The sequence below is a fragment of the Cupressus sempervirens genome, chromosome 11 (assembly GCF_028749045.1).
Source record: "Cupressus sempervirens isolate cs-2001-9-10 chromosome 11, ASM2874904v1, whole genome shotgun sequence".
Lineage (NCBI taxonomy): Eukaryota > Viridiplantae > Streptophyta > Pinopsida > Cupressales > Cupressaceae > Cupressus > Cupressus sempervirens.
Window position 1 is genome coordinate 596,710,118 of NC_143128.1, and position 27,685 is coordinate 596,737,802.

The following is a 27,685-nucleotide window of genomic DNA, read 5'->3' on the forward strand; positions in this document are numbered from 1 at the left end:
TAAGTATATTGGATAAGAAATAACAAAATCAGTTTATTTCTTTAATTTAAAATGGTACGATTAGGAATTTGAAGTTTACTAAGCTGGGAACAAAATATTGTTTCTGTCAATATAGTCTCATCCACAGGCTGCTCTTAATTTATTGGGCTGGAAAGTGAACATTATCGATTTTACTTGTCACCAAAATGCTTAGATGGGAATCACTTAATAACTTGATTGCTAAAGAGGTAATGGTGCTACAAAAGATTATCCATATGACTTGGTAATTGCCTCTAGTGCACAAAAAGTTTGAGATCTGTAAAAACACTGTGGGTGATAATGACGGTAAGTTCCGAGGGCACTTTTAGTAGGGTCTCCTAAATCTTTAAATTAGTTTGAATTCAAGATAGCAAACTCAATAGATGTTTTTTTGAAAACCTGCAGGTGCAATTTTTCCTCTCATTATTATGTGTGCGGATTTTGAATAATATGATTTATTCGTAATTGTCAAAATAAAGCTAGTACTTAAAGAAATGAATGCTGGTTCCATATTACTAGGATTCATTATACATTTGAATGACTTTCCTTTGTTGAATTGAAAAGTTATGCAATTTTATGGTAGTTGTTCTAGAATAATTTTCTTAAATGAGGGTTAACGAGTTTCTTACAAAACTGTTGTTGAAAGTAAACAATACCATCTCAAACCTTAATATTTCTTTCTTTCTTTTCTTCTGTATTTTGTTGTTTTTGAATCTTTTATATTAGCTTATATTATGAAGGTCAACATTGATCAAATCACTTTGCATAGGTTTTCTTCAATCAATTGAATGTCTTACAGTGTTCTTTTCCTATCAACGAAGAATATAGACCCACATGTTTTTTCAGATTCCTAATATAGAAACATTTTGGGAGTTCTAAGATTTTTCTGACATAAGCCTTTTGTCTTCATTTTATAGTTATAGAGCAGGTGAAACTCTGGATGATGAAGATAGATACTTTGTTCTAAACGTCTTACAATACCATCCTCGAAGTGCAGCTAAGATTGGAAGTGGGGTCCAAGAAATTAAGGTATAGAAATAAAACAATGTTCGATTATTATTTCAGCTTCATTTGTTCTTTCTTGCTGTTGAATATTATTTTGTTAATCAAACTATTCTCAATCCTTTCTGCCTTGGCACAAGTGAATCTCTTTGCTTCTGTGGATGCTACTAATCTACATAGTATAATGTTCCTGAAATTTGAATATTAGCTTGAATTATTTATGAGAAGTCCCATATTTAGTACTTATCCTCATACATGGTAATGTGTCCTAGTTTCAATTAGCTAATCATTAGGTTTTTTGAAGTTTTGACAAGTGAATATATTAATATTACAAAAAATTCACATGTTTTATTTTACAATATGTAAACACATTAAGGATTTTTGTATTATTAGATTGATGTTTGTATATGGGAAATCAAATTTGTTAAAGTATTTATAAGCTGTCATAAATATATGTTCCTTTAAGAAGAACTTGTTTCAGTTCCCAAGGAATGCCTAAAATTTAAAATTATATATTTCAACAATGCTTTGTTGAATTTGCATAAAGTGTATAAAGCCCCAATTTTGGTTTATTATCTTGCATTCGGTAAACTCAAAGATCATAACATCATTGGTTTACCATCCTTTGAAATTATGATTCGTGACAGCGAGTTTATATTTAATTCTTCTTACGGTTTAGACGAATTGTAAGAAGAATTAACTTAACAGAAAACTGTTTAGGACAGTAAGGATAACAACTGAACTTTTTGTTTAAGGATGTAGCAGGATTCATTCAGTAGCATTACAAATACCATATTGCTTACTGAATATAATCCCAAGATCCCAATTTAAAGCATGCTCTTTCCATCTTTGTGTAAGCTATTTTCTTCGGAAAAATGCCATGACTTAGTAAATATTACTGTTACACTGCCACAAAACTTTCTAACTGACACAATTGATAAGTGGTAACCCCTAATGATGCTGATCCTTATCTCTCCAGGAAATTCACCTATCATTCGATGGGAATTTCCTTCTCTACCATATCGTTAACATAGCCGCCTTGTTTCTTTGTTAGAAAAAGGAAGCTGAGGAATAGAGGGAGCATTATAGCCATGCAGTTAAGAGCTTAGCTATTTGGTACTATTGCTTTTGCAAGATCCATCTCAAATGCATTCTTGATTAGCTTGTGGGTGTTTCTCTTCTTCTTATTATTTTTAAGCAAATCCCTCTTAGTAATGGTAGTTTGGGCATCCCTAATACCATTCTTCTCATTAATGGCATGCTATGTGGGAATGGGTTCTTTAGTATTTGTCTTGTCCATGAGAACGTTTTAATTGTGTTGCCACTAGCAACCTTCTTTGGCTAAGCTAGTTGCGATATGTAGCCCTGTTTGCTTCAATATTTTGCACTTCTTACACTTGCTCTAGTCCAGTCAAGCAATTTTCTTGCAATGCAGTGGTTTCAATTTGAGTGTATAGAGAAATAGGAGACACATAAGTAGTTTCCATAACAATAATATACTGCAGCAATTGAAATAACTTCCGTATACAATAGATTTTTATGAAGTTTTAAACTTGAATTTGTTTTAGGATTAATTTCAGATCTGAAATTACATCATGAAAATATGATTAACCCAGATAATAAAATTACGCTACAAATCCATTCAAAGATACCCAAAGAGTTTGATTGAATTTGATAGGATACTGTACTTTAAACTAGCTCAAGCAAGCACCTAGAAATAGACGCCATGGACAAAAAGAGCTTCCTGTGCTGATAAACTTGAAAGACAATGCAATATGAACTGTATGCGCTACTACAAAGTTAAAAAGTCAATGTCAAAATCCAATTGGAAGCTGCAATAACTCAGCACCATACCCAAGAATGGTACAACTAGATGCAAGGATGGTACTGACAGCCAAGGAAGATATCAACCACAAGCAATTCCTCAAAATCTCCCTTCATTTGACCTTCACAGGTTGTATGTGCAATAATCTCTAACCAAACTGAATATGAAACTCCACAAATAAGCTCAACTACGATTCTCATATGATCCTCTAGATTGGATCTTTCATTAGTGCAGAAGATGCCTCCTTGCAAGGGTCTTTTGTCCCCACAAAGTATGAGACATACTAACAATTCCCAAAAGCACATAGGGTTTTCTCAAAGAGACATTAAAAAATACGTAAGATACCAGATTCGTGCATACCCCCTCCACTTTCAGATGCAATTGCATCTAGGCATGAATGTGGAGGTTGGTTGTGTCCGGATGCTCACAAGGAGGGCATCCACCCCCTATGGGTGGTTATGGATGCATTACTATAGAGGTTATGAGTTTCTTCTATAAAAATCCTCAACTGACCTTTTATGAGGCCATTCATTGTTAAAACATATCATTTTGTTACCTAGTTTGCTCTCTTATCATTTGGTCTCCATTTTGGCATTTTGAAGGGTAGGTGATTATTTTCAAAGAAGATCGTTTGTGGGGTTCTAGATAGCCTCCACAAAGGAGATCTAAGCATAAAATTAAGCTTTTGTTGCTATTCTTGAGTATCTTAATGATTTTTTAAAGAATTGAATCAATGACCGATAGTGAAAGAATCAAAAAATTCAAAATTGATATGGCATCTCCTTTACGGAGATGCACCACAAGAAGTTTCATAGTTTCTAGGTGGGGCATATATTTGGAACTTCATATATGTTTACTAAATCAAAAAATAACTCATCCTCGAGTGAAACTTATCTTTATGGGCCCTATTGGTAAAGGGATGAGATATGTCAAGGCCTGGATAAGAAGGGGTTGTCTCTTGCATAAATAGTAGGATTTGTAAAAGAACAAGAAGAGGCTGATAAATTGGTTCTAATGTCAAATAAAAGTGCTTAGATTGGTAGAGCTGGAAAAAAATGCATTTGCCCATTGATTCTGTTTCAGTCTCCAAAACGTCCATTCTTGCCTATACCGGAAGTGGAAGGTGAAAATGAAGATGACATACAAATTACCACATGCAAAGAGGTCTATTGGACAAGGCATTTAAAATGGAGGCAAGAGACAGCTGATCAAAAAATTGCATGTGGCCTCTATGCTAATGGTCTACCTTTCAACTTGGTGAGATCACCAGATTAGCAACAAATGGTGTTGGCAATCAATAGTGCACCGATTGGTTTCACAATTTCTAGGTTTAAATAGGCAGCCCCAGGAGAGAGAAAACCCTCTCTCCGTTTATGCATTTGCAGCTGTGACATAGCGTCTTTCAATTTTTGTGGGTTTTAAAACATTTTTTCCATGCACGTGAACAAGCCTTGTGTGATCTCAACATCAATATTTGAGAACTTTGTGTTGTAGAACAATGAGGGATTTAGACAGTATCCTACAACATGCAAAGTTGAGTGCATCTGTCTACCCCATATCCGCTCAATGATGTCCCGTAATGGCTGATACCTCGTTGTTTCATTTTCCAACCTAGCCTTCATCACCTCCTTGGCCCTATCCATGGCTTCATACAAATATCCCATAGGGGTTTATCCCCATCCACTAGTCTCAATACTTTTACAAGAGGCTCTAAGAATTGTACCACCTGCCCAATTGTGTTCTAGGAGCAGGGAGTATACATGTACTCTCCACCTCTTATGCCATCTGCTCGATTTGAGAAGTCTAGTGCAATCCATTTAGTTGAACAAAGATGCATGTCAATTTCAATTTTTTTATGAACTAGAGTTTGTAGTGCAAGGAAGTGTGTTGCAAACCTTGTCACTCCCAGTTGAACTAGCTCCTTGCCACCTGTGAATTGGTTCATCAAACTCAAAACCCTTATGTGATTGCAGATAAATTTGGTATTGTCTAAGCCTGTTGAAACACCTCCTTAGCTCATGTAATTTTTCCAATGTCCTCTAGGGTTAGATCTAGGCAATGTGCTGGACATGGGGTTAAAAACGTAGAGGGGTATTAGGTTATCAAAAGTTCCCCAGCAACAACACAAGTATAAGCATTCTCTGTAATAAATTGAACCACATTCTCTGGCTCCATAAGTATATGACTATTGTGTCATACATCTCAAACAATGCAGCTGCAACTTTCATTATGTGCGACGCATCCACAAATTTCAGAAATATAGTGCCTCTATTCGAACCAATGAGCAAGTTGACGAGGGATCTGTTCCTCCTATCTGTCCATCCATCTGACATGATTGTGTTGATGTTTGAGAGCTTCAGTTGGATAAACCTATATATAATTGTATATGAGATATACTTTATATGTGTGTGTGTGTTCTTTATATTTGAGATATAAGGTTATTGTTATATGAGAAAAATTAATATAATGTGTGTATGTGTGTGTGTTTGTGTGATCTATTCATGGACTATTCTCTATACCTAATAAGTGGGCGTTGCATTTGGAACACACATACCTAATAAGGCAGTGCTCAATACATTTGCAGCAGGTCTATGAAAACTCAACATGGTATCAGAGGCACAGTTGGAAATGCATACTATTAAGCATGGATACTATGTCCAAAACAATCAGATTTAGTAGAATTATATATAAAGCCAGACCCATATGAATATGATGAATTCCACATTTTGGTGGAGGCAAAGGCTTTAATTATTTTCAAGGTGGAATTGAGAACTCATGAAAATAGTGAATTTAAAATGTTGTACTGCCTATATGATCAAATATCTATTTGCAACATAGGTTTCCTCTGAGATTTAAAGGCAGGTAGCCAACAATGCAATCACTCCACATGCAATAGATTTATAAGGGAAAAATAACCAAAGATCAAATCCTTATTGGTGATTGAAATGAGAATCGATCCTTATAATAAATCTCTTATGACCAAGTAGCAATGGCTTAATCTATATCTTGTTAGCTACAAAAATCTTTCTAATGTGCTGATGTAATTCTTATTGGTTAACATTGAGACTTATGTTGATTTATTTTGTAATAAATCTCACCGTCTAGTACTCTACGGTGAATGTCTTCAAAGGTTCATAGTCCAAGTCTCTTCATGCCAACTTGATCTCATGCTTCTTTGTGACCAAATATAACTTATCCACTGTAGAATTATGGTAGTAATATGCTCTTAGCGCTATGTTTGCAATGTTTGGACAGTGATGAATGAGGTGGCTCCTACAACTTATTTAAATCAAGACCCGTTTTGTAAGCTAATATATGGTAAATCTCAATGCAAGGGTATTATGGGAGAATGTCAATGTTTGATAAGTCACTTGCTTTAAGCAACATGTGACGAAGGACACATACATAGTCAGGCATCTATTCTTTCATCCGCCAAGTACATAAGAGTCACACAACACTTCCTATTTCGTTATGGCTACGGTTTGATAGATGGGAATAGACATTTAACTCTTATGTTATATTGATTGCTATTGTTACTGATAAATTAATATTGTTTGGGATAATAATTGCATGAGACTTGTTCAAACTTAATATTATATGCCTGACAACAAGGACACACGTTGCATAAATTATAAGGTTTACTAAATGCAGAAGAAATCAATAAATCTTTTTTTTGATTTGAGGCAACCATGTGGCTGGGGTTTGTAAAGTACAGATGGCCAGTGACCACCCAAATGGTATTCACAACTTAAACATCAGCAAACACCTAAGAATAAGGTAATATATAAATGTATTTCTAATAAGGTGAGTATGCTTTATTTATTTGAGTGATTATCAATTCAAATAACATGTTTATTCATGATAGTATTATAATGGGAGAAATCCTAAAGGGCACGTTTGGTTGCTAGCATAGGAATTCAGATATAGAATTGAAAATTGGAATGAGAATGGAGATTATGAATGGGAATTAGAAATTGCTATTCATGTCCTGTTTGGTTCATCTAGAATTTGATTGGGTGTATGTTAATCTCACATTTGGTTATACAAGAGTAGAATTGATATATAGATGGAGGAAGAAGCGGTTGAACGACTTGGTGCCCATATTCTAAGCTAAGCAGCCAAATACCTTTCTAGTCTTGATTCAGTCTATTCTTTGTGTGCGCAATGGTGTCCAAGGGGAATAATGACACCAAGTACAGGAAGGCATCGCCCCTAATTCCCAATTCGCCCACAATGCAGAGTGCACAAAACTTGTCGTCATTTGCTGTTCAGAGCAAGTCCCTCCAGCCATATGCTTATGCCAATACCAAACTTTCATAAGTCCAAGGAGAGCGTTACCATTATTGCCAGAATTTGTCCTCTCAAGTAATTTAATCTTCATCGCAGTTTGCTTGTTAATTGAAGTATGATGATTTTCTCTCTGTAATGTCTGTTGTTATTGATCAATTGCTCAGAATTTAAAACTAAATTGTGCCACATTGTCAAACTTGGCCATTTCATCTGGTGTTTCGATTATTGGATGTCCTGGCATCTTAATTCCCACAGCTTGGAACTTAGCCACCAAATGTTGAGGAAAGTTGTCACCATCGTATAAACCATGTTTAGGCCAGTTCCAGGGCTTATGCATCAACAATATCCCCGTCCTCTTGCTTAGCTGCTTCCTTTTTATTAGTTTGATAACATATGATCTCCTCTCCGTACCCATCAAAATCCTCCTTCATAGGTGTTCTAAGCTTATCTCTAACTTTACTAAGAGCTTCATTCAGATCATGGAGATCCACTATGCAAGATTCCATCAATCTTACTGGTTCCATGTTCTCTTGACTTTTGGTCTGGGTAGCCATTTTAGATGTTTTCAAGCTTTCAACCACCACCATACCTAGCGAGGACACTTTGTTCTTGAGTTTCTCACCCTTCATGCAATCAATCGCTATAAACCCATCACACTTGATCATTTTACTGCTTATTTTATGAATTTGGGACATTGGCTGATCATCTTCATGGGAGTCCAAGAATAGCGCCCGCTTTGGATTTTCTATTCGTACGTATGTCGGCTAAATTAGCAGATTGCCATGGGTTTCAATGCACACAAACTTGGTTTCAACAGATATTGCCCTCCCATTGCCTTCAATCACTCCACGGATTCGAAAAAATCTTAATTTTGGAAAAGTCAGATTAGGAATAGCCCATTCCAATAACAGGAATTTTTGGGAATGGATAAAAGCTCATTTTGGGGCTAAAATGGGAATACATAGTCATATTCCCCATTCCAATTCCACACACCAAACAAAGAGTAAAAATCATACTCTAATTTTTAATGACTATTGCAGTTGTATTCCAACAACCAAATAGGCCCTAATATTATTATTAGAAATATAAAATGGAATGAAATTCATAATAATATTGAATGTTAGTAAGAATTTTATTTTAGTAAGAATAGAATAATAATATCATTTTGAGAATAGAGATGATATTATTATTTGTTCATATCATAGTCATTATTAGAAAAACTAAATATTATTATTATCCTTGAGTATTATAGTAATCTCACTCTTATTTGGTTGTTTTTTCAATACATACTATAAGAGTTATCTGTCTTGATCTTTTCCTTCGAGAATACTATTGCAAGAAGAAAGAGATTGAGATTTAGACGGAGCCTTACATTCATTAGAAGCAACCTTGAAAGAGGGGAGCAGATAGAGGATCTGGTTTAGTGAACTTGTGGTGATCTCAGTTATATTGATTTAGAGGGAGTAAACCAAGCTGAGATAGATTCTCTCGTGATCAATAAATTGTAGTAGTCAAGAGGACTATGATTCATGAATATACCTCGTGACTATGTGATTTTAATGGGCCTACCTCTGTGTACATCATGAGGAAGTGATGACTTCCAAATTATGTCACTCTTATTTGCGAAAGTTGTTGTAAGATGACAATCTTACAATAACTTATATTACGAGATCAAACAAATCGAGTATATGGTGAATATCATTGATAAGCTAGGTCACTAATACTCTTGATATCATATTTGATATCAAAACCTTTTGAGTACTTGGTGAATATCATTGATATTCTGAGAGACCAATACTCTTGATATCAAATGTAATATCAAAACCTTTTTGATTTAGGAGCATCTTGGGTTTCCTTACAATCCTTCTCATTTTTGTTCATTCTGCCAGTTGCTGCCATGTTCCAGTTGCTACCAAGTTCTAGTTGTTGCTGAGCTGTCTAGTGTTGGTCGAGCTATCTAGTGTTGGCTGAGTGTTCCTTCATATGCCGAGTGAACCAATTATTTTACTGATGCTCGGTTCCTTCTTTGATTGAGTTGTTTGTGGTTTGGTTCTTAGTTGGAGCCGACTCTTGTATTTAATTTAGTTCGTGAATTTAATGATTGGATCTTGTCTAGGGATGAGTGTTGACCGTTTTGAGGTTGACCTTTCTTTGATGTAATGTTCTAGAATCTTCTGTAAGCCGTTTTGGCAAGTATAAATAGGGTACTTAGGCTTTTAGGTTAGAAGTGGAATTTTGGGGAGAACTGAGAGGGTTTTAGAAAGTTCAGAGTATATGTGCCTGGAAGTGCGAATTTGAAGTTGGATTGTGGATCTTGAAGTTGTATTTGTATCTGCCCGTAACCTAGAAGGCCTTATAGTTGGGCATGTATGCTGATAATTTGATAAATCAATAGAAATATTTTGTTCTCTCTCTCTCTCCCCTTGGTGTTGTTCTTTGTTGTTTGCTTCCATTGTGTTTACTCTACAAGGTGGATTGGATAGCTGGGTGAGCCCTTGGCCCTGGTTATTCATTGTCCTCCTTGCACTAAGTGGTATCAGAGCAGAGGTTCATCCTTGTGGAGATTGGAATCATGTAGAATCCTAAGTTGGATTTGGTTATAGGGTGGCAAGATTTGTCCTATAACTTGCAGATAGTTACAATCTTGTAGGAACCTGATTGTAAAGATGGTTTGAGGTAGAGGAAATGCTAATAATGTCATAATGGATAATTTGAGACAAATTGCAGCCAGATTAGATGTTGTGGAGACAGCCCAGAGGAGAGGATCACATCTTGATGATGTAAGTGATGATGAAGCAATAGCACCAAACCCTAACCCAGAACCTGAAGAAGATTAAGATGAGGAAAGATTGTTGAGAGTATTCTCTAGGGCACATTCAAAGCTTGTTGTAGAAGTTGTTCCTTATGATGGAAAATTGGACACCAATGTTGTGTTGGATTAAGTCTCTGATATGGAGAAGTTCATTGAAACATTCCTGATAATAGGAAGGTGAAACTTGCAGTTACTAGGTTGAAGGGTCATGCTTCACTATGGTAGGAGCATTTGCAAACTGATAGACAAAGGAGAGGAAAGGAGAAGATCAGGACTTGGTTGAAAATGGTGAACAAGGTGAAGAACAAATTCTTTCTAGCTGATTACCAAGTTAGTTTGTTGAGAAAGATGCAATTTGAGACAAAGAGACATGACTATGAAGGAGTATATTGAGGAATTTTATAGATTGGACATTAGATCTGGACATGTGGATGATGATGTTGAGAAAATTGCAAGGTATCTAAATGGATTAAGGTCTGGAGTCCAAGATCAAATAAGTTTTGTGAAATTGGAAAGCGTGGAAGAAGCATACCAATATGCGTTGAAAGCTGGGATCTTATGGACAAGGTGGCGGATTTGATAGTTATGTGCAAGATAAGGGCAAATCTAAATGGAAAAGTGATGACAAAAACAAAATTGATTGCAAGGGTGGTAATTCTTACCGAGGAGGTACTAGTTCTTACCGAGGAAGAGGTAATTCTTATTCTAGAGGTGGTAAAGAAGGGCATGGATCCTTTGAATGTAAATCCTTTGAAAATGGGCAAAGCAACAAAAATGTTGTGATTCAAGGAGACATTGAGGGTCCATCAAGTGGAACTGAGACTGGAAAAATTCTGATGGTAAAAACCTTGTGTAATAAGGGGATTGATGAAGAACCTGTCTTAAGGAGAAGTCTTTTAAGACCAGATGTAAGATGGCTGGAAAATGTTGTAAAGTGATCATTGATGGTGGAAGTTCAACAAATTCGACATCAGAAGAGTTGGTTACAAAGTTGTAGTTATAGAGGCTAAAGCATCTTAAACCCTATCATGTTTCATGGATTGAGGATGAGCATAAGATATTGGTAAGTGAGCAATGCATTGTGAAGTTCACGATTGGACATTACTTTGATGATGTTTTGTGTGATACTATGCCTATGGATTGTTGTCATATTTTGTTGGGTAGACCTTGGCAATATGATAGACATGCTATACATGATGGAAGATTGAATAAATATACTCTTTGGGTGATTGAGAGAAAACAAATATTGTTGCCTTTGATTGAGAGTCCAAATGGTTAATTGTACTGCTGTAAGAGTTTGCATGGTTAATGGAAAGCAATTTGAAAAGGAAGTGAAAAGGAACCAAGTTTGTTTTGCCATAATCCCTAAGAGACTAAGTTTGGTAGTAATGACTGAGTAACAAAAACTAGTAATGATCGAGTGATAGATAGTGGTAACCAAGTGACAGTAAAAAATGCTAGTGTAGACTGAGTACCAGATGAAATTGAAAGTTTGCTAAAAGAGTATGAAGATATTGTTGTATAGATGATATACCAGATGGTTTACCACCAATAAGGAGTATAAGTCATTTTATGGATATGATTCTTAGAGTTAGTTTGCCGAATAGAACACCATATAGATTGACACCTACAGAGAATGAATAGCTTATCAGGCAGGTGCATGAATTGTTGCAGAAAGGTTTGATTAGAGAAAGTTTGAGTCCATGTGTTGTGCTTGTTGTATTAGCACCTAAGAAGAATGAAGAATGGAGAATCTGTATTGATTTCAGAGCTATTAATAAGATCATAGTGAAATATAGGTTTCTTATGCCGAGGATGAATGATATAATGAATTGTTTGAGTGGAGCAAAGTATTTTACCAAGATTGATTTAAAGAGTAGTTATCATCAAATCAGAATCAGAGAAAGGTGATGAATGGAAGATTGCTTTTAAGGCAGAAGATTGTCTCTATGAATGGTTTTTTATGCCTTTTGGTTTGACTAATGCACCTAGTACTTTCATGAGGTTTATGAATGAATTTCTCAAGAGATTTTTGGGTTAGTTTGTGATTGTTTATTTGGATGACATTCTAATATACAGTAATACTAAAGAAGAACATATTGAGCATGTTAGACAAGTATTGCAGAGATTGAAGGAGGAGAAGTTGATGATCAACTTGAAAAAGCGTTCTTTTATGCAAGAGGAGATTGTGTATTTTAGATTTGTGATTTCAGCTGATGGTTTGAGAATGGATCCTGAGAAGGTTAAAGCAATTTTGGAATGACCTACACCTGAGAATGTGGGTGAGGTAAGATCATTTCATGGTTTGGCTAGTTTCTGTAGAAAGTTTTTAAAGAGTTTCAATTTTGTTTGTAATGCTATGACTAAGACAATGAGAGGAGATAAAAAGGATTTCAAGTGGACACATAGAGCTAATAAGAGTTTTGAGACATTGAAACAAAGGTTGCTGAGTTACCTGTATTGGCTTTGCTTGATTTCAATAAAGTATTTCAAGTTGAATGTGATGCAAGTGGTAGTGCAATAGGAGCTGTATTAAGTGAAGAAGGTAAACCTGTTTCTTTCTTTAGTGAGAAGTTGCATGATGCTAAAAGGAAGTATTTTGTGTATGATCAAGAGTTTTATGCTATTATTCAAGCCTTGAAGAAATGGAGACATTATTTGATTCCTAGGAAGTTTGTGTTGTATACTAATCTTAAAGCTTTACGATACTTGGGAAGTCAACATAAATTGAATCAAAGACATATGAAGTGGGTTGAGTATTTGCAGAGTTTCACATTTGGGATTAAACATAAAAGTGGAGTTACTAACCAAGTTGCTGATGCATTGAGCAGAAGACATTCCATATTGACCAAGATGAAGGTTGAAGTTCTTGGTTTTGATGAAATGAAAGAATTGTATGTTATTGACCCTAAATTTTCTGAGGCATGGAGAGAGTGCAGAGCACCAAATCAATCAGATCACATGAGTAACTATGATGAGTATTTCATTCAAGACGGTATGTTGTTCAAAGGAATTCAGTAGTGTATACCAAAAAGTTCTATGAGAGTTAATTTGATTAAGGAAAAACACTGTGGTGGATTTGCTAGACTTTTTTTTTTGATGAATAGTCCCTTATATTAAAAAAAAATACAATAAAGTTACATATTCACAAAAACAGGGGCTGGGGGAAACAGGATCACCCTACAAGTTCATACGGCCTAAGGCCGAATATCAACTATTCATCAAGAAAAAACTTCAAAAAATAAAAAACCTCAGGCTGCCAGTGTAGTGCCACCTGAGGGAGGAGGATCCTTATCGTCAGATCCCCACTCGGGGGTGGGGTGTGTAGAAGGCTCAAGGGGAGCCCGTTCGTCATCAGCAACAACATCATCTTCTTCTTTTTCTCCCTCAGGCTTGGGAGGAGAAATGGCTAAGTTTGGCTAAGGAAACAACCACTTGGGGTCTGAATGTGCAGAGGGCCTACAGGTAGTAGGAGTAGCACGAGGAGCCATTGGGGACCATTGAGAGCCAGACCTCTAAGGAGGTGAGGTGGAGTGGTGCCGACCACCAGAGCCTCTAGAAGAGCGGCATTGACCAAAAGCACCACTGCTGGGAGAGCAGTGCGGGTGAGAGTGAGGTGTGTGTGAGTGGCGAACAGAACTGCTACGTCCTCAACGACGACTACAAGGAGGGGTATGGTTGCAGGAGGCAGAATCCGGCAGAACACAAGCTACCATACAAGGGGCATTTCCCCAATGTGCCAACAACTCCTGTAGGTGAGCCACCTCCAGAGCCACTTTATTTGTTTGTACTTGAATCTGCAACATGACATTGTTATAAATACTTGCCTTAGCATACATAGCAACATTAATGTCAAGTGTGTTATTAACATAAATAACTGCATTGCGATCTTTCCAAATGGTAAATAAGATCTCCAATCTGAAAGCATGCCATATCTGGGAGTACTTGAAGTGAATCTGAGTGTTGTCACCCAAAACAACCATATGCCAAGAGAAAGGTTTTGGGTGGAAGGGGCAAAAGAGATCATGGATCCATCGCTTGTAACATTGAGCCCGTTGACAGAACCAAAAAATGTGCAAAAAAGTCTTTGGTTGACCATAGGAAGGGCAATGGGCGTCAAGAACACCTAGATGCCGTAGCTGGGGGACCAAAGGCAAGACCTAGAAAAGAATACACTAGGCGAAATGCACAATTTTAGGCTCAGTAATGGTTTGCCACACAGTGGAAAACCTATGACTCCAAGTACGGTGAGAAGATTGCAAATGCCATCTTTGGTTGAGAATTTGAACCATGGGCAGGTGAGGAACCAACCATCGGTAGCCCAACCTAGGCTTGTAGTTGATATCGGGGTGTTTGGATACCACTTCTAGTCTTTCCACCAAGGGCGAGAAGACTGAATGCCAATTTTATGTAACAAATGTGGAAGGACCGTAGAAACTAGAAGATCAAAAGTTTGGCGATTTGGACGAGTGAGCCAAAAATGCACTTTCATGTCCTCCCACGGTCGTAAGCTCATAGTAACTCTGGAGAAAAGATCTTTAGGGGTTCTTATAATGCGTTTAAAAAAATGCAGAGCACTAGCCCCATGTACTTCGGCCAGGGGAACACCTTGGATAGCAAATAATGGTGACCGCCAAAGATTGTGTTGGTTCATGGAGAGCCCATCTCTGAACCCATCACTAGCCCATCGAAGCTAGGGCTTAACTGCTTTCTAGACTTTCCAAATACTCTTGGCAACAAAAGTGCCCTGAATCTGAATAGGTTCAGTGGTCACAAGAAAGGTCTGAAAACCAATCCCCTTCTTGGCTGGCTGGTGAACCGGAAAGCCTGAAGAAATGCAATGCTGCAACAAAATCTTCCAAGCTTCATTGCTAGAAAGAGCTCGGATAACCCATTTGGCACAAAGAGCAATACCTTGCTTCTGGGTAGACAACAAGCCTAGGCTGCCAAACTCTTTGGGAAGACAACAAAAATCCCAGGCAACTCTATGAAAGCCCTGGTGAGAAGCATCTGAAGCCCAGAGGAAGTCGTGTAGCAGTCACTCAAGTTTGAGATAAGAGGCCTTCGAAGGAGCCCAGCAGGAAGAGTAGTACACATGAGTGGCGGCCAACACAGAACAAATATGGAATTTGCCCACAAGGGAGAGAGGTTTGGTGATCCAATATTCCAGCTTCTTCTTTATTCGTGCAAGGACTGCATTCCAGAGCTCAACGACAGAAGCTTGAAAGGCAAAAGGGATGCCCAGAAAATGAAAAACTTCACCATGCTGGACCCATTTCCATTGATATTGCCCAAGCCAAGTAGGTAGGGGAAGGGAAGACTGCCTGTAGCAGAGGGTTTTGTACCATTGTATAGCAGACTTTGAAGTAAGACAGAAGCTGTCAAGACATTGCAGTGCAAAGGTAACATTTTCCTCATCCTCAATGATAGTGAGGAAGGAGTCATCTGCGAAATGGGCATTCACAAGCTAAGCAAGGGAGTCCGGAAGGGAAATACCACGGACCCTCCCTTGTGAGATGGCATTTGTGAGCAAGTACCCAAAACCTTCAGCAACCAACACATATAGAGAGGGCAATTGAACAATAAAGCCCAAAGGCTTGAGACTAAAGGACCATTGATGGAGATGCAAGCAGAGGCATCCCCAAAAAGCATTTGGTTTGATTGCAGAAAAGTAGGGCCAGACCCAAGCGCCTAAAGCATTGCAAGAATGAAAGGCCACTCTATTCGGTCATAAGCTTTGGCAAAATCAATCTTAAGAAAAGATGGCCTATTGCTTGGAGTGCCAAGCCCATTTCATCTCTTCTCACACAACAATTATATTGACTAGGATATAACGAGATTTGGTAAAACCCATTTGTTTAGGGCAAATAATTTGAGGAAGAAGATGACGGATTTTAAGAGAAAGAGCCTTGGCAATGATCTTGTAAGAGACATTCAAAAAGGCATGTATCTTCAGGGTCACCCACCTTAGGTATGAACTTGATATTTCCCTTATTAATAATATTGCATAAAGAGCAGGAATTGTAGGCTTCAAGGTAAACCTTATGCAGGTTTGGTCCAATCTCTTCCCAAAAGACTTTGTAAAATTCACAAGGAAAACCATCGTAACCAGGGGCCTTATCGTCTGCCATGGAGAAAACAACCTTGTTGAGCTTCTACTCGCAGAACACATTGTTCTGGAGTGAGCCTTTTAGGAGTGACATCCAAACAAGTCTGCAAGGCTTGATTTCAGGCTTTCGAAGGGCCTTGCGCTGTGAAAACTTTTTCATAGTGGCAAACGAAAGCTTGTAGAATGTCAGGAAGCTCACAAAAGGAGTGTTGACCCTCTCAAATGCGTTTGATCCCAACTGTCGAATAGCGAGCCCTCAACGCATTAAAAAATTTCTTGGAAGCTTGATCTCCAACCTCCAACTAGTGTAGGCGGGCTTTGAGCTGAGCTTCTTGGGCAGTATAGTTGTCTACAACCTGCTTCTGGTGGCGGAGGTTGGCAAGCCGAACCTGGAGATCTGTGTCAAACAAATTCATGGCTAGAGCTTCAGTGGCCATACAGAGATCTTTGGTAGTGGCCTCATATGATCTCTTGCGGTAAGTGGCCAACTCTCTCCCATAAATGCGAAGAAACCTCACAGTACGGGTGATGTCATCATTCCACCACTGAATCCACCTAGAAGTGGATTGGGGCCTAGGTTCAAGATTCCAAGTTTGTAAATATGAGAGGTGGTGGGTGGATGTGACAGTAAGGACGTATTAAGGAAAAACTGAGTTTTACAATTACGAGGAGGGGCAGAATGCTAGCTAATGGAGAAGTGAATGGGAAAATGGTCAGAAAGAGTCACATTAGGGAGTGGATTGACAGGGAGCATACTCGTGTGAGAAAAGGAAAAAAAGGACTAACTAGAAATCATAGCACGGTCCAACCTTTTAAGAACCCTGTTAGATCCCTCTTGAAAGTTGGACCAAGTGTACCAGACGCCATCAAGTTGGCAGCGGTAAACATTGGGATCAAAAAGACCCAGCTTGTTTCGCATGTAAAACCAGACTTCCCTCTCCAACTAACCATCGAAAAGGCAGAAGGCCCACTTTATCAATAGCTAGCTCAACCATATTGAAATCTCCGCAGAATATCCAGGTGGCAGGCGGCAAATGATCAGCTAGCCACCTCCACAGGTGTGAACGCTTGACTGCATCATTAGGGGCATAGACATTGACAATGGCAAAAGAATGATTTTGAAAAGACAACAAAATCCAAACAACTCTCTGCATGGGGTCAAAACCATGAGAAATAACAAAAGGAAAAAGCCGAGGGGAGAGGAGAGTGACTACACCACCTCGACCAGCTTCATGTTGAGAGGCAAAACTAACACCATCCGGCCATATGACACGACAGCCTGAGTTGAGAAGAAACCTAGAGACTTTGACTTCTTGCAGGCACAATACATCAATATTGCCAAGCCTACGCTTGATATCATGAACATAATATTTTCGTGGGAGGTTTGTTAGCCTCCGCACATTCCATGAAAGAAAATTCATTATAAACCAGATTGCATGTTCTCCTCGCCCCCAAGAGAGGAAAAATTGTTGTGCAAGAAAGCAGAGGATTCAAATGAGGAGTCACCCAAAGAAATGGCTCTTTGTTTATCCCTATTGATAGAGACTACATTCCGGCCTTCAGGACTGTGAGAGCAATGAAGCGACTAAGAGGAAATCATAGAAGCTGCTTGAGGCACACGAACCCAAGTAGCTTGAACCTTTGGCTGTTCTGTCCCCGCGATGCAGGGTTTGAAATAGGTGGCAGCATAGCCATGGGAACCTCGGGAGCCGTAGGACCAAGAGGAGCCGCATTGGGGCTGGGATGGCTAGGTTCTTGAAAAACGGGGCCTGGTTCAGCAGTGCCCTTGCCTTTCTTGACGACTGTCATCCATTCATTTTTTTTACGGCTGGAGCCGACTTGGTTTCTTCGACCGGAGAGCCATTGCGCTCAAGAATAGGATAATCCTTTATCTTATGGCTAGTAGATTGACAATAAAAGCAAGTATTCAGGAGGTTCAAGTAAAGAACCTTTTGGGTAAAGGTGGTAGTACTGATATGAATTTCCACTGATTCTTTAAGGTCCCTAGAGAGGTCGACCTCAACACAAACCCTTCGCTGAGGGTGGGCATTGAAAATTCTGTCCAGTTCTACACAAATCACTTTGCCCATAGTTTGGGCAATTTTTGGGAGGAAAGATTGGGAAGGGATGGGCAACCTAGGGAACTCTACCCAAACTGGAACCCTAAGTTTGTGGTCATCCGAGATGCAAAAGTTTCGAGACCATCTCTGAAAAACAAGCAGAGACGAGCGAATTGTCCATAGCACATGGCTGAAAATACTCTTGGCCTGGGAGGGGTTACCAAAACGAAATAGAAAAAGGCCCTTTGTGAGGTTTTGAATCCCTTCAAGGCGAATCCCCTCGGGGGACCAAGCCTTGGTCACCCATTCACATAGCATGCTTTCGGATGGAGTGCGACCCACAAAATACCCAATAAGGGTTTGGGTTTCTAGCCATTGACAAGCAGATTCAAAAGCAGAGATATTCAAAACTAGGTTGGGAGAGGAATTACCTCGTGGAACACCTTGGGCACAAACTTGCACAGGGGTTTGCTCAGCAGGGCCATTCTCGCATGCATCAACAACTCCAGCACTAGCAACAACTGCTAGTCCGGAGAGGGCCGAGGCCATTATATCTAAAAGGAATTCCCACACTAAATGCGGAATGACAAGCGACGCGACAAAAAGGGTTCAGACAAAAACTGTACAAACCCTAGCAGAGCACATTTCGCAAAGCAGTTGCAAGTCGCCAAAACTGATTTCGCTGGACATTTTGGAATTGATAAGACATTCAGTTTGTTGAAGGATAAGTATTAATGGCCACAGATGTACAAGGATGTTTAGAAGTTTGTAAGGAGTTGTGGAATTTCTTAAGTTGCAAAAGGAGTAAGTTAGAATACTAGATTGTATATACCTATTTCTGTTCTTGAGAAACCTTGGAGTGGCATCAATATGGATTTTGTTCTTGGGCTACCTAAGACAGTAAAGGGGTATGATTCTATATTTGTTGTTGTGAGTAGCTTTTCTAAAATGGCTTATTTTATACCATGTAAGAAGACATCAGATGCCAAGCATGTTGCTGAAATTTTCTTCAAAGAAATTGTTAAATTGCATGGATTACCAAGACGTATTATTTCTGATAGAGATAGTAAGTTTGTTGGTTATTTTTGGAGAACTTTGTGGAAAAAGATGGGTATTGAGTTGAAATTTAGCTCTACATTCCATCCACAGACAAATGGATAGACAGAGGTTGTGAATAGAAGGTTGGGTAATTTGCTGAGATGCTTAGTTGGAGATGAACCACATAATTGGGAGTTGATATTGATACAAGTTGAGTTTGCATATAATAATTCCATGAATAGGAGTACAGGGAAAACACCTTTTGAGATTGTTATTGGAATGCAGCCTAGAGGAATATCAGATTTAAAGGATGTTACTGGTGAAGAGAAGAGAAGTGTTGTAGGGAAGAATTTATTGAGATGGAGTCTTGCATAAGAAAGTGAAGTTGAAGTTGGAACAAAGTAATCAGAAGTACAAAGAGAATGCTGATAAGTCTAGAAGATATCATGTTTTTGAAGTTGGTGATTAGGTGATGGTTCATTTGAAGAAAGTTAGATTTCCTACTAGAACATATAGTAAGTTAAAGACGAAGAAGCTTGGACCTTGTAAGATCTTGAAGAAATTTGACAATGGTAATGCTGATGAAGTTGAGTTATCTAATGACATGGATATATCTCATATATTCAATGTTGCTGATTTGTGTAAGTATCATGAATTAGATGATAAAGTTGTTGTATCAGATGGTTATCCTAAGAAGCAGATTGAAGAGGTTGAACATGTATTGGATCAGAGAATTAGTAAGAGCACAAGAGGAAAAGATTACTCTGAGTATTTGGTGAAGTGGAAGAATAGACCAATGGACGATGCTACATGGATTTCCCAATCTGAGTTGGATTCAGCTTAGGTTGTGACACTTGCATGATTCAAGAAAATCATTTCTTTCTACCCTAGTTGTTTGATGTAGGAGCATCTTGGGTTTCCTTGCAATCCTGCTCATTTTCATTCATTCTGCCAGTTGTTGCCGAGTTCTAGTTGCTGCCGAGCTGCCCAATGTTGGCCGAGTGTTCATACGCCAAGTGAACCAGTTATTTTATTGATGCTCGGTTCCTTCTTTGACCAAGTTGCCTATGTTTTGGTTCTTAGTTGGAGCCGACTCTTGTATTTAATTTAGTTTGTGAATTTCATGATAGGATCTTGTCTAGGGATGAGTGTTGACCGTTTTGAGGTCGGCCTTTCTTTGATGTAATGTTCTAGAATCTTCTGTAAGCCGTTTTGACAAAGTATAAATAGGGTGCTTAGGCTTAGGTTAGAAGTGGAATTTTGGAGAGAACTGAGAGGGTTTTAGAAAGTTTGGAGTATATGTGCCTAAAAGTGCAAATTTGAAGTTGGATCCTGGATCTTGAAGTTATATTTGTATCTGGTCGTAACCCAGAAGGCTTTACAGCTGGGCATGTATGCTGATAATTTGATAAATCAATAGAAGTGTTTTGTTCTCTCTCTCTCCTTGGTGTTGTTCTTTGTTGTTTTCTTTTGTTGTGTTTACTTTGCAAGGTGGATTGGATAGCTGGGTGAGCCCTTGGCCCTAGTTATTCACTGTCCTTCTTGCACCACTTTTGAGTACTTGGTGAATATCATTGATATCCTAAGAGACGAATACTCTTGATTTCATACATGATATCAAAACCTTTTATTTACTTGGTGAATTTTGAATGTGTTGATATTTTGAAAGGCCAATACTCATGATATCAAATGTGATATCAAATGGTGGAAATCTTCTGCAATATCAAATGAGATATCTTTAAAATTGTTATTTGTAATATTACACTGAAGTAATATTTATTCTTCTAAGCTAAGAGGGAATGTTGATATTTGATAGCTTCAGTTGGATAAACCTATATATAATTGTATATGAGATACAATATAGGTGGAGGGACCTCTATTCATGGTCTATTCTCTATATACATCTAAGTTGATGTTGCATTTGGAACATACATACCTAGTAGGGCAGTCCTTAATACATTTGTAGCAGATCCGTGAAAACTCAACAGATTGTGCACCCTGTACTAACTCACTCTAACCGATGCTCATCAACACATGTTGAACATCTTTTACTGCATCATCGAGCATACCAACCCTCATCATATCATTAGATGGGGCCTTAAACCAAGGCCTTGCAGCTGCAACACCATCCATCATAGCTTGCCAATATGGAGATCTGCAGGCATGGAATGCCAAGGTAGAGGAGAAATAAATTCTTGAAATCCCCTTCAGTGCCTGTTCATAAACAACTTACACCCCGTACTATCCAAAGTAATTTGTGATCTCAGCATACTACGAGATTCATCGAAATCATTGATGTTCCCTCCACTTGTGTTTGGGCCATGTGTCATAGTAGATGTTTTCCCACTGATCACAGATTCCCTAAAACCCTCTCCTTTATCATCTTCTTCATTCTATTGATTCCTCCTAACACTTGTAGAACAAGAACCTAATTGAATCCTAGTTCTTGCCTTTCTTGCCTTGTTCTCAGTTGGCCTGGTATTTAACATCCACAGGACAATTTTTGCATATTGTAGTGTTATTTTCCTTTTCTCTTGACAAATGCCATTTGAAGCGGTAAATTCCGCCACTGACAGTATTCAGACACCAATTGCATTTAACCTTTGTTGAGCTACCGACAATCGGTGTAAAATGCATCCATGCAAAGTTTTTCTAAATGGCATTGTGATTGAGAATCAAATCTGTAGAAGCATTTTAATTCAGCCTTTAGCATTGTAATGTTCAAGTGGGGTGGGTTAATCACATTAAACATGGTAGTCAATAATAAATATTGACACGTGAATTAGCAAAAAACAATAAAAAACTCATCATTTGCAGATTACAATTGACATATTGTGAGTTGTTCATAACAGTTTCTTCCTTTTACGAGGCAGACAAGTAATAGTGGCAGTCGATGGACAATACAAAATTTTATCTCCACACAAAATTTTATTATTACAAAATTTTATTTCTGCATAATGTATTGTAAATTTGCAATCAACAGACAATACAGTGATGCTTTTGTTAATCTCTGATCACCACAAATACGATGGACAGAGAATACAATTACAGAGAATTTTTTTACTCACCACAAATACGATGAACAGACAATACAATTACAGAGAATTTTATTACAGACGAGTCAAACATAAAATTTTATTTCAGGATGAGAAAAGCATCAAATGAGTACATGTATTCTGAGACAAACTTTTGTAAAAGAAATGAAATTACAAAATATGCATATCAGAACATTTTATTTCACTTCTCACATACCTGTAGCATCTAAACTGCATACAAAACTTTCATTCGTATTTTATGTTTGGTGTGTATATTTTTACAGGTGTTTATAATAAAAAGATTAAAAATATTTATCCATTTAGCAAAGCATTGCCAACTGAATGGAAGTAAAGAGTTAAAAATCTAAAAGTTGATCTGTTATTCGACAAGTACAAATAAAGACACTAAAGTCAGATGCTTGGATAGTCAGTCTGACATGTTTGTCAGGTATGCTAAGGGAACATATAAATTGATGCCTCCCCTTGTCATTAGTATTACAACATTTTTCTCCATGTTTCTTGGCATAGATCATGAACATCAATAATAAAGAATAAACTGCTCTAAACTATTTAAATTAACATCGCTAGTTCTTTGATTATTTTTGCATTCGGTTATGAAGATTTCAAAATAAAAAAGTTGTCCATGAGAAGAAATGAAAAACCAGTTGCCACTTTTTTAGATACTTTGCAACAGTAGTGTAAAGAAAAAGCCAAACATTCCTATAATACGACATTTTGTTATTAGATTCCCTCTAATTTGGAAAACCATGTTTGGCATGCCACTGGAATTTCAGACTCAGTGCAGAGTACTGTCATGTTCAACTGTGGCTCCTCAGTTTGAAGAGACTTGGTTGAGTTTGGCGGCTAATAAAAGGACCCTTTAAAGCTCCCACTGGAAGACAGTCTAAAAAAATGGCTACAATATTAGAACAGTGGCTACAAAATGGTTGTGGTCTAAGACACAGAGACATATAAGCCATATCCAATATCATATTTTATAGGCGTGTAAGCATGAAACAGAAAATACAATTTAATATATAGAAGGCCGAAAATGGTTGTGCAAGCAAAAATGACCAAAAATAACTGCACAAGCAAAAACGGCCAATTAAAGACATGGTTAAATACCTGTATTAAGCCTTTGCAAGCAAAAATATCCAAAACCGAGTTCTGCAACTGGGCTCTACATGCCTCCTCTACTCAGGATTCCAAAATGGTTGAATGCAGAACTGAAAGCTCAGACATTGGATTCCAAGATTGAATGCTCAGGATTCAGAGGAATGATTTCCGTCCAATGCTTCCTGTACAGATAATGCAGCACTAAATAGGGAAAACAGCGTGTTTGTTTTGCTGCCATTTACAATTTCTTTTTGCCACCAACTGCTGGACACAATTAGTGCAGATTAATTGCGATTTAGGGACATTTTTTTGCAATTAATCAGTCTGCTAAATTGTTGACTATGGTTGACTAATTTTGCCGATTAATTGAGGGGAAAAATTGGCTACCATAACGACTACAAATCAATACCGATTACATCCAGATTTTTGCTTCACTAGTAAAAGTGGTTATGAAAACCCTATTAGGGCTTTTGTGGATTAATGGGCCGTTGATTCTGATTTAATCTTAGGCATTCGATGTAATTGAGCCCCCTATAAGGCTTGCTCTCATCATTTGCATTCGAGTTATGCTAGAGAATTGTTGCTGAAGTACTACTGAAATTGTTCTCTATTCATTGTTGTGTTTGCATGGTGAATATTTATGATCATTTTGGAGTATTGCATGGTTCTTTACCATCGTTTTTGTTTTCAACATTCTATATCATGATAGTTTCTAGAAATTATTAAATTATATTAAACATGAATTGGCATCAGCAAGTACCCGTCTCCTATTTTTGAAAATTAGCTGTACCAGTCCCCAAAGTCTTCAGTGCCCCGTCTCCTAGTAACCTTGGCATATTCTGCCTCATGGTTGATTTCAATGTTATTGTTGAGGAATTATAGCCCTTATCTGTTGGAATTTCCCCCTTTGACCTTTCTCATTGTTGACAAGTTGGGTACTCAAATAAACCCGAAGATGAATTTTTTGGAAGCAGCATAATTTGTGGTCATTTATCTTACAGAATTGTAGTTTAGAAGCATGATTGGCATACAACCCGAAATCTTCTATTAGAGGAGTACAAATAGGTGCATAAGCTTGTACTAGTTTCCCTAAAGACTGCTTACATGCATAGCTTGTAGAATATACAGTACATTCGAAATCATTTTCAAATATAAATGGTTTTCACCAAACCAGTATGTAGGTTAAGATTTTGACAATTGTTTACTACAGAAATTTTTGCAAGCATTTTGTTCCTCGAAAAAGAGTTAAATTAAGCCTTCTGATGAATTCTTTATTAAACATAAAATCTTTGTTTTCTGATTGGCAGGTTGGATGCAACCCAAAATTTCCAGCAACCCGGTGCTTTGTATTGGTTCGCAAAGATGCTTCAACAGAGGATTTTTCTATTCACAAATGTTTAAAAAATTTGGCTGCAAAGTTTTCAACTGCTACTGCGTGTGAATATGAACAAAGATTTGGTCCGAAGTAACTACCATGATGTATTTTATCCCATCTAGCCCCCTCTTTTTGCATTGTGTTCCTTGAAAAAGAGTTGCATTGTGTTCCTTGAAAAAGAGTTACATTAAGCCTTCTGATGACTTCTTTATTAAACAGAAGATCCGTGTTTCCTGATTGGTAGATAAGACGCAACTCAGAATATCCAGGAACGTGGTGCTTGGTAGTGGTTTGCACAGATGTTTCAACAGAGGATTAATCTATTCACAAATGTTTTAAAATTTTAGCTGCATAGTTTCACCACCTACTGTGTGTGAATATGAACAATGATTTTGTCCGAAGTAACTACCATGATGTATTGTATCCCATCAAACACTCTCTTTTTGCAGGTGAAATAGAAGTAAAAAGCTAGCCTGCTGCATTGTAAATTTACATTAGAAGATTTAATTTTCCCGTGAACTTTTTATATTGATTGCTAGCATTCTTTTTAATTTTTTGCAGTCTTTTGCATAATCATTTTCCAAGCATAGCCACAAAGCACTAAGAGATATATATCTACAGTTGTTTGAAATTTGATTCCATTTGCTGAAACGTAACAACTTTCATATTTTACATACGCAAAATATGAGAAGGGGATCTACAATGGCTGTGATTAACACAGTTGTACACTTCGATATTAAGTTTTTCCAAACGCTTTTATCTACTCGTATTCTTCTGGATGTATTCCGAAGCATTACAAGATACATTAGGGGAGAGCTAATTCCCTTTTATAATATTATATTGAAGTAAATGTATCCATATGTACATACAAAGTTGCACCTATGATAATGCACTCTCTTTCAGATCACGTACTAAAGCACTGGAGAGAAATCAAAATCCATTTCTTAGTTTTTACAGGACGGCAATTCTTTCTTAAATTTAATTCAATTATTCTCTTCAGATTGGACCAAAAAAGAAGATTATTCGTTGAAGCTGGGAATTGTGCATATGCAAAGAAAATTAAATAAAAATGGAGGCTTCAAAAGAGCTTCTGTTGGGACTCTTTGTGGTAACGCATTACCAATATCTGGTAGGTATATCAATATTTCTATGAGTATTATCTCAATGATGAAGGAATAAGGTGCGAAAATTGTGTAGAGAATAAAAGTTCGTTAAACTTGTTCAAGGAAAGCAGTGTACATATAATCTGATATGAATTGTAACTTCATAGAAAACCAAACTAATAATGTGATATTTTACCTGGGAAAGCTCTTCGCACTAAGCAAAACCTGTACAGTAAACATTTCTCGAATATGGTAATATAAACTTGTCCTTCACCCTCCAAGCATATGCAGATATTAATAGGCACATTGGATGTAATTTACACATTTGCATGAATTATAGTTCTTTTTACGAACTTTTTTCCTGATACCATTTCTAATCACCACCGATTAGCCCTATCCTGACTACAAAATATGAGAAATCTACAATATTTTAGCCATCTGCCTAATGTCTAAAACACGTTTTCTTCCTTATGCCCAATATCATTAATATAGATGGTGATTGTTTTGAATTCATTTAGAAAAACATTGGATGAAAACCCCCTTTGAAAAACCGTATCTTGTCTTTCAGTCATTTTTAACGTTCTGTTCGGATTATTAACATCTCCTACTTATCAATCGTAAACCTTTTTTCGTAGCTCACAGGCATCGGCAATTCCTCGTCTTATGATTATCATCATTATTTATTGTTTCAAAAATAAACAGTTTAAATTTCTTGGTAGTTGAGGGTTCTACTGGGACCTCATACATCCTGTGTATAACGATGGACTTCTGCATTCAGACAAAAATTAATTCTTAGCGAACTTTTTAAGAACAAGCATTCCCATCAATAAAAGTCATATAATTTGAAGTTTTTAAGGTTCTATATTAAATACAACTTTGAGACTAAAGTTGTATCTAATTTTTCCTTCTATGCATAATTTAAGATTGCTTGGGTACTTTTACAACAAGAGCTCTTGGAAAGCTGGAGTCCCTCCTTTATGAAGGAGTGAGAATTAATAAAAAAGAGCTAATATACTATATCAAAGACAACAAACAAAAGATATAAGGAAGAAGCTTAAATTCCATAGACATTGTACTTTAATAAAAAATAGAAATGGAGGTCATTTTAAGAAGAAAACTAGAAGATAAAATTATAATGTAATTCTCAATCAAAATTCATTTCAGTTTTTCTTAAAAATTAAAATAAAAGAAAAACAATTAAATTAAATATACCTAATTTTCTACTTTTTAATTAACAATTTGTTTAAGTACTGTCAAATAATTTAGAATAAAAATTAAAATAAAATACATTATTTTAAATTTATATTCCCAAATATAAGAAGTATTAAAAATTATATCCACAAATTCAATTCAGTAAATTAATTAAACCAAACTATACAAGTCTCCTGCCATTTGTAATAATATGTTTGAAATGGATTGATGTGTAAGGGCCATTGTAATTTTTCGTGAAAAAATAGTGGTCCAAGTCAGCATGTCTTCAGAACTCTTTGATAAAAGAACCGATGTGAGATTTTTTCTAAACAGTAAGATTTTTTTAAATACCATAAATGTACCTCCAAGTTTATCATGGAGCTTCCAGATTGCTCAAATTCGTGCCGTGTTACTTATTGCAATAACTATTAATTCTATCTTCTCAGTTTTTGGACACGTCGATGCAACCTGCCAAAGTTTCTGACTCAAACATTCATTGCAATCTTATTAGCAGCTTTTTACCTGTTTCTTAATTTTTAATTCAGCGTGTCCCACAGTAGGTAATTTCCACTTTTGTCAATTTCAAAAAATTTGAATTAAGCCCAGGAAATTGATAACTGGCCAATCAGAATTGAAGAATTTTAGTGTCATAAATAATTTTAAAAATAATATCTCCAAAACCTTAGCCTTTTGTAAATGTTTTCTGTACAA

General features: G+C 37.1%; 1 protein-coding gene across 6 annotated transcripts in view; it reads left to right on the top strand.

Moving 5' to 3' along the window:
- LOC149531084 (DNA-directed RNA polymerase IV subunit 1-like) overlaps positions 1-25,231 on the top strand; it is a 179,863-nt gene extending 154,632 nt beyond the window's left edge. For 5 of the 6 annotated variants that reach the window (XR_016359176.1, XM_089811579.1, XM_089811581.1 and 2 more), the window contains 2 exons: positions 936-1,047; positions 24,613-25,231. Coding sequence is in view for 5 of the 6 variants with exons in the window: in XM_089811579.1 (XP_089667705.1) it covers positions 936-1,047; positions 24,613-24,774 (274 nt within the window). In the remaining variant the exon portion in view is untranslated. The remainder of the gene's footprint in view (positions 1-935; positions 1,048-24,612) is intronic. The other variant, XM_089811582.1, reaches the window with a different exon arrangement.
- The last annotated feature ends 2,454 nt before the right edge of the window (positions 25,232-27,685 follow it).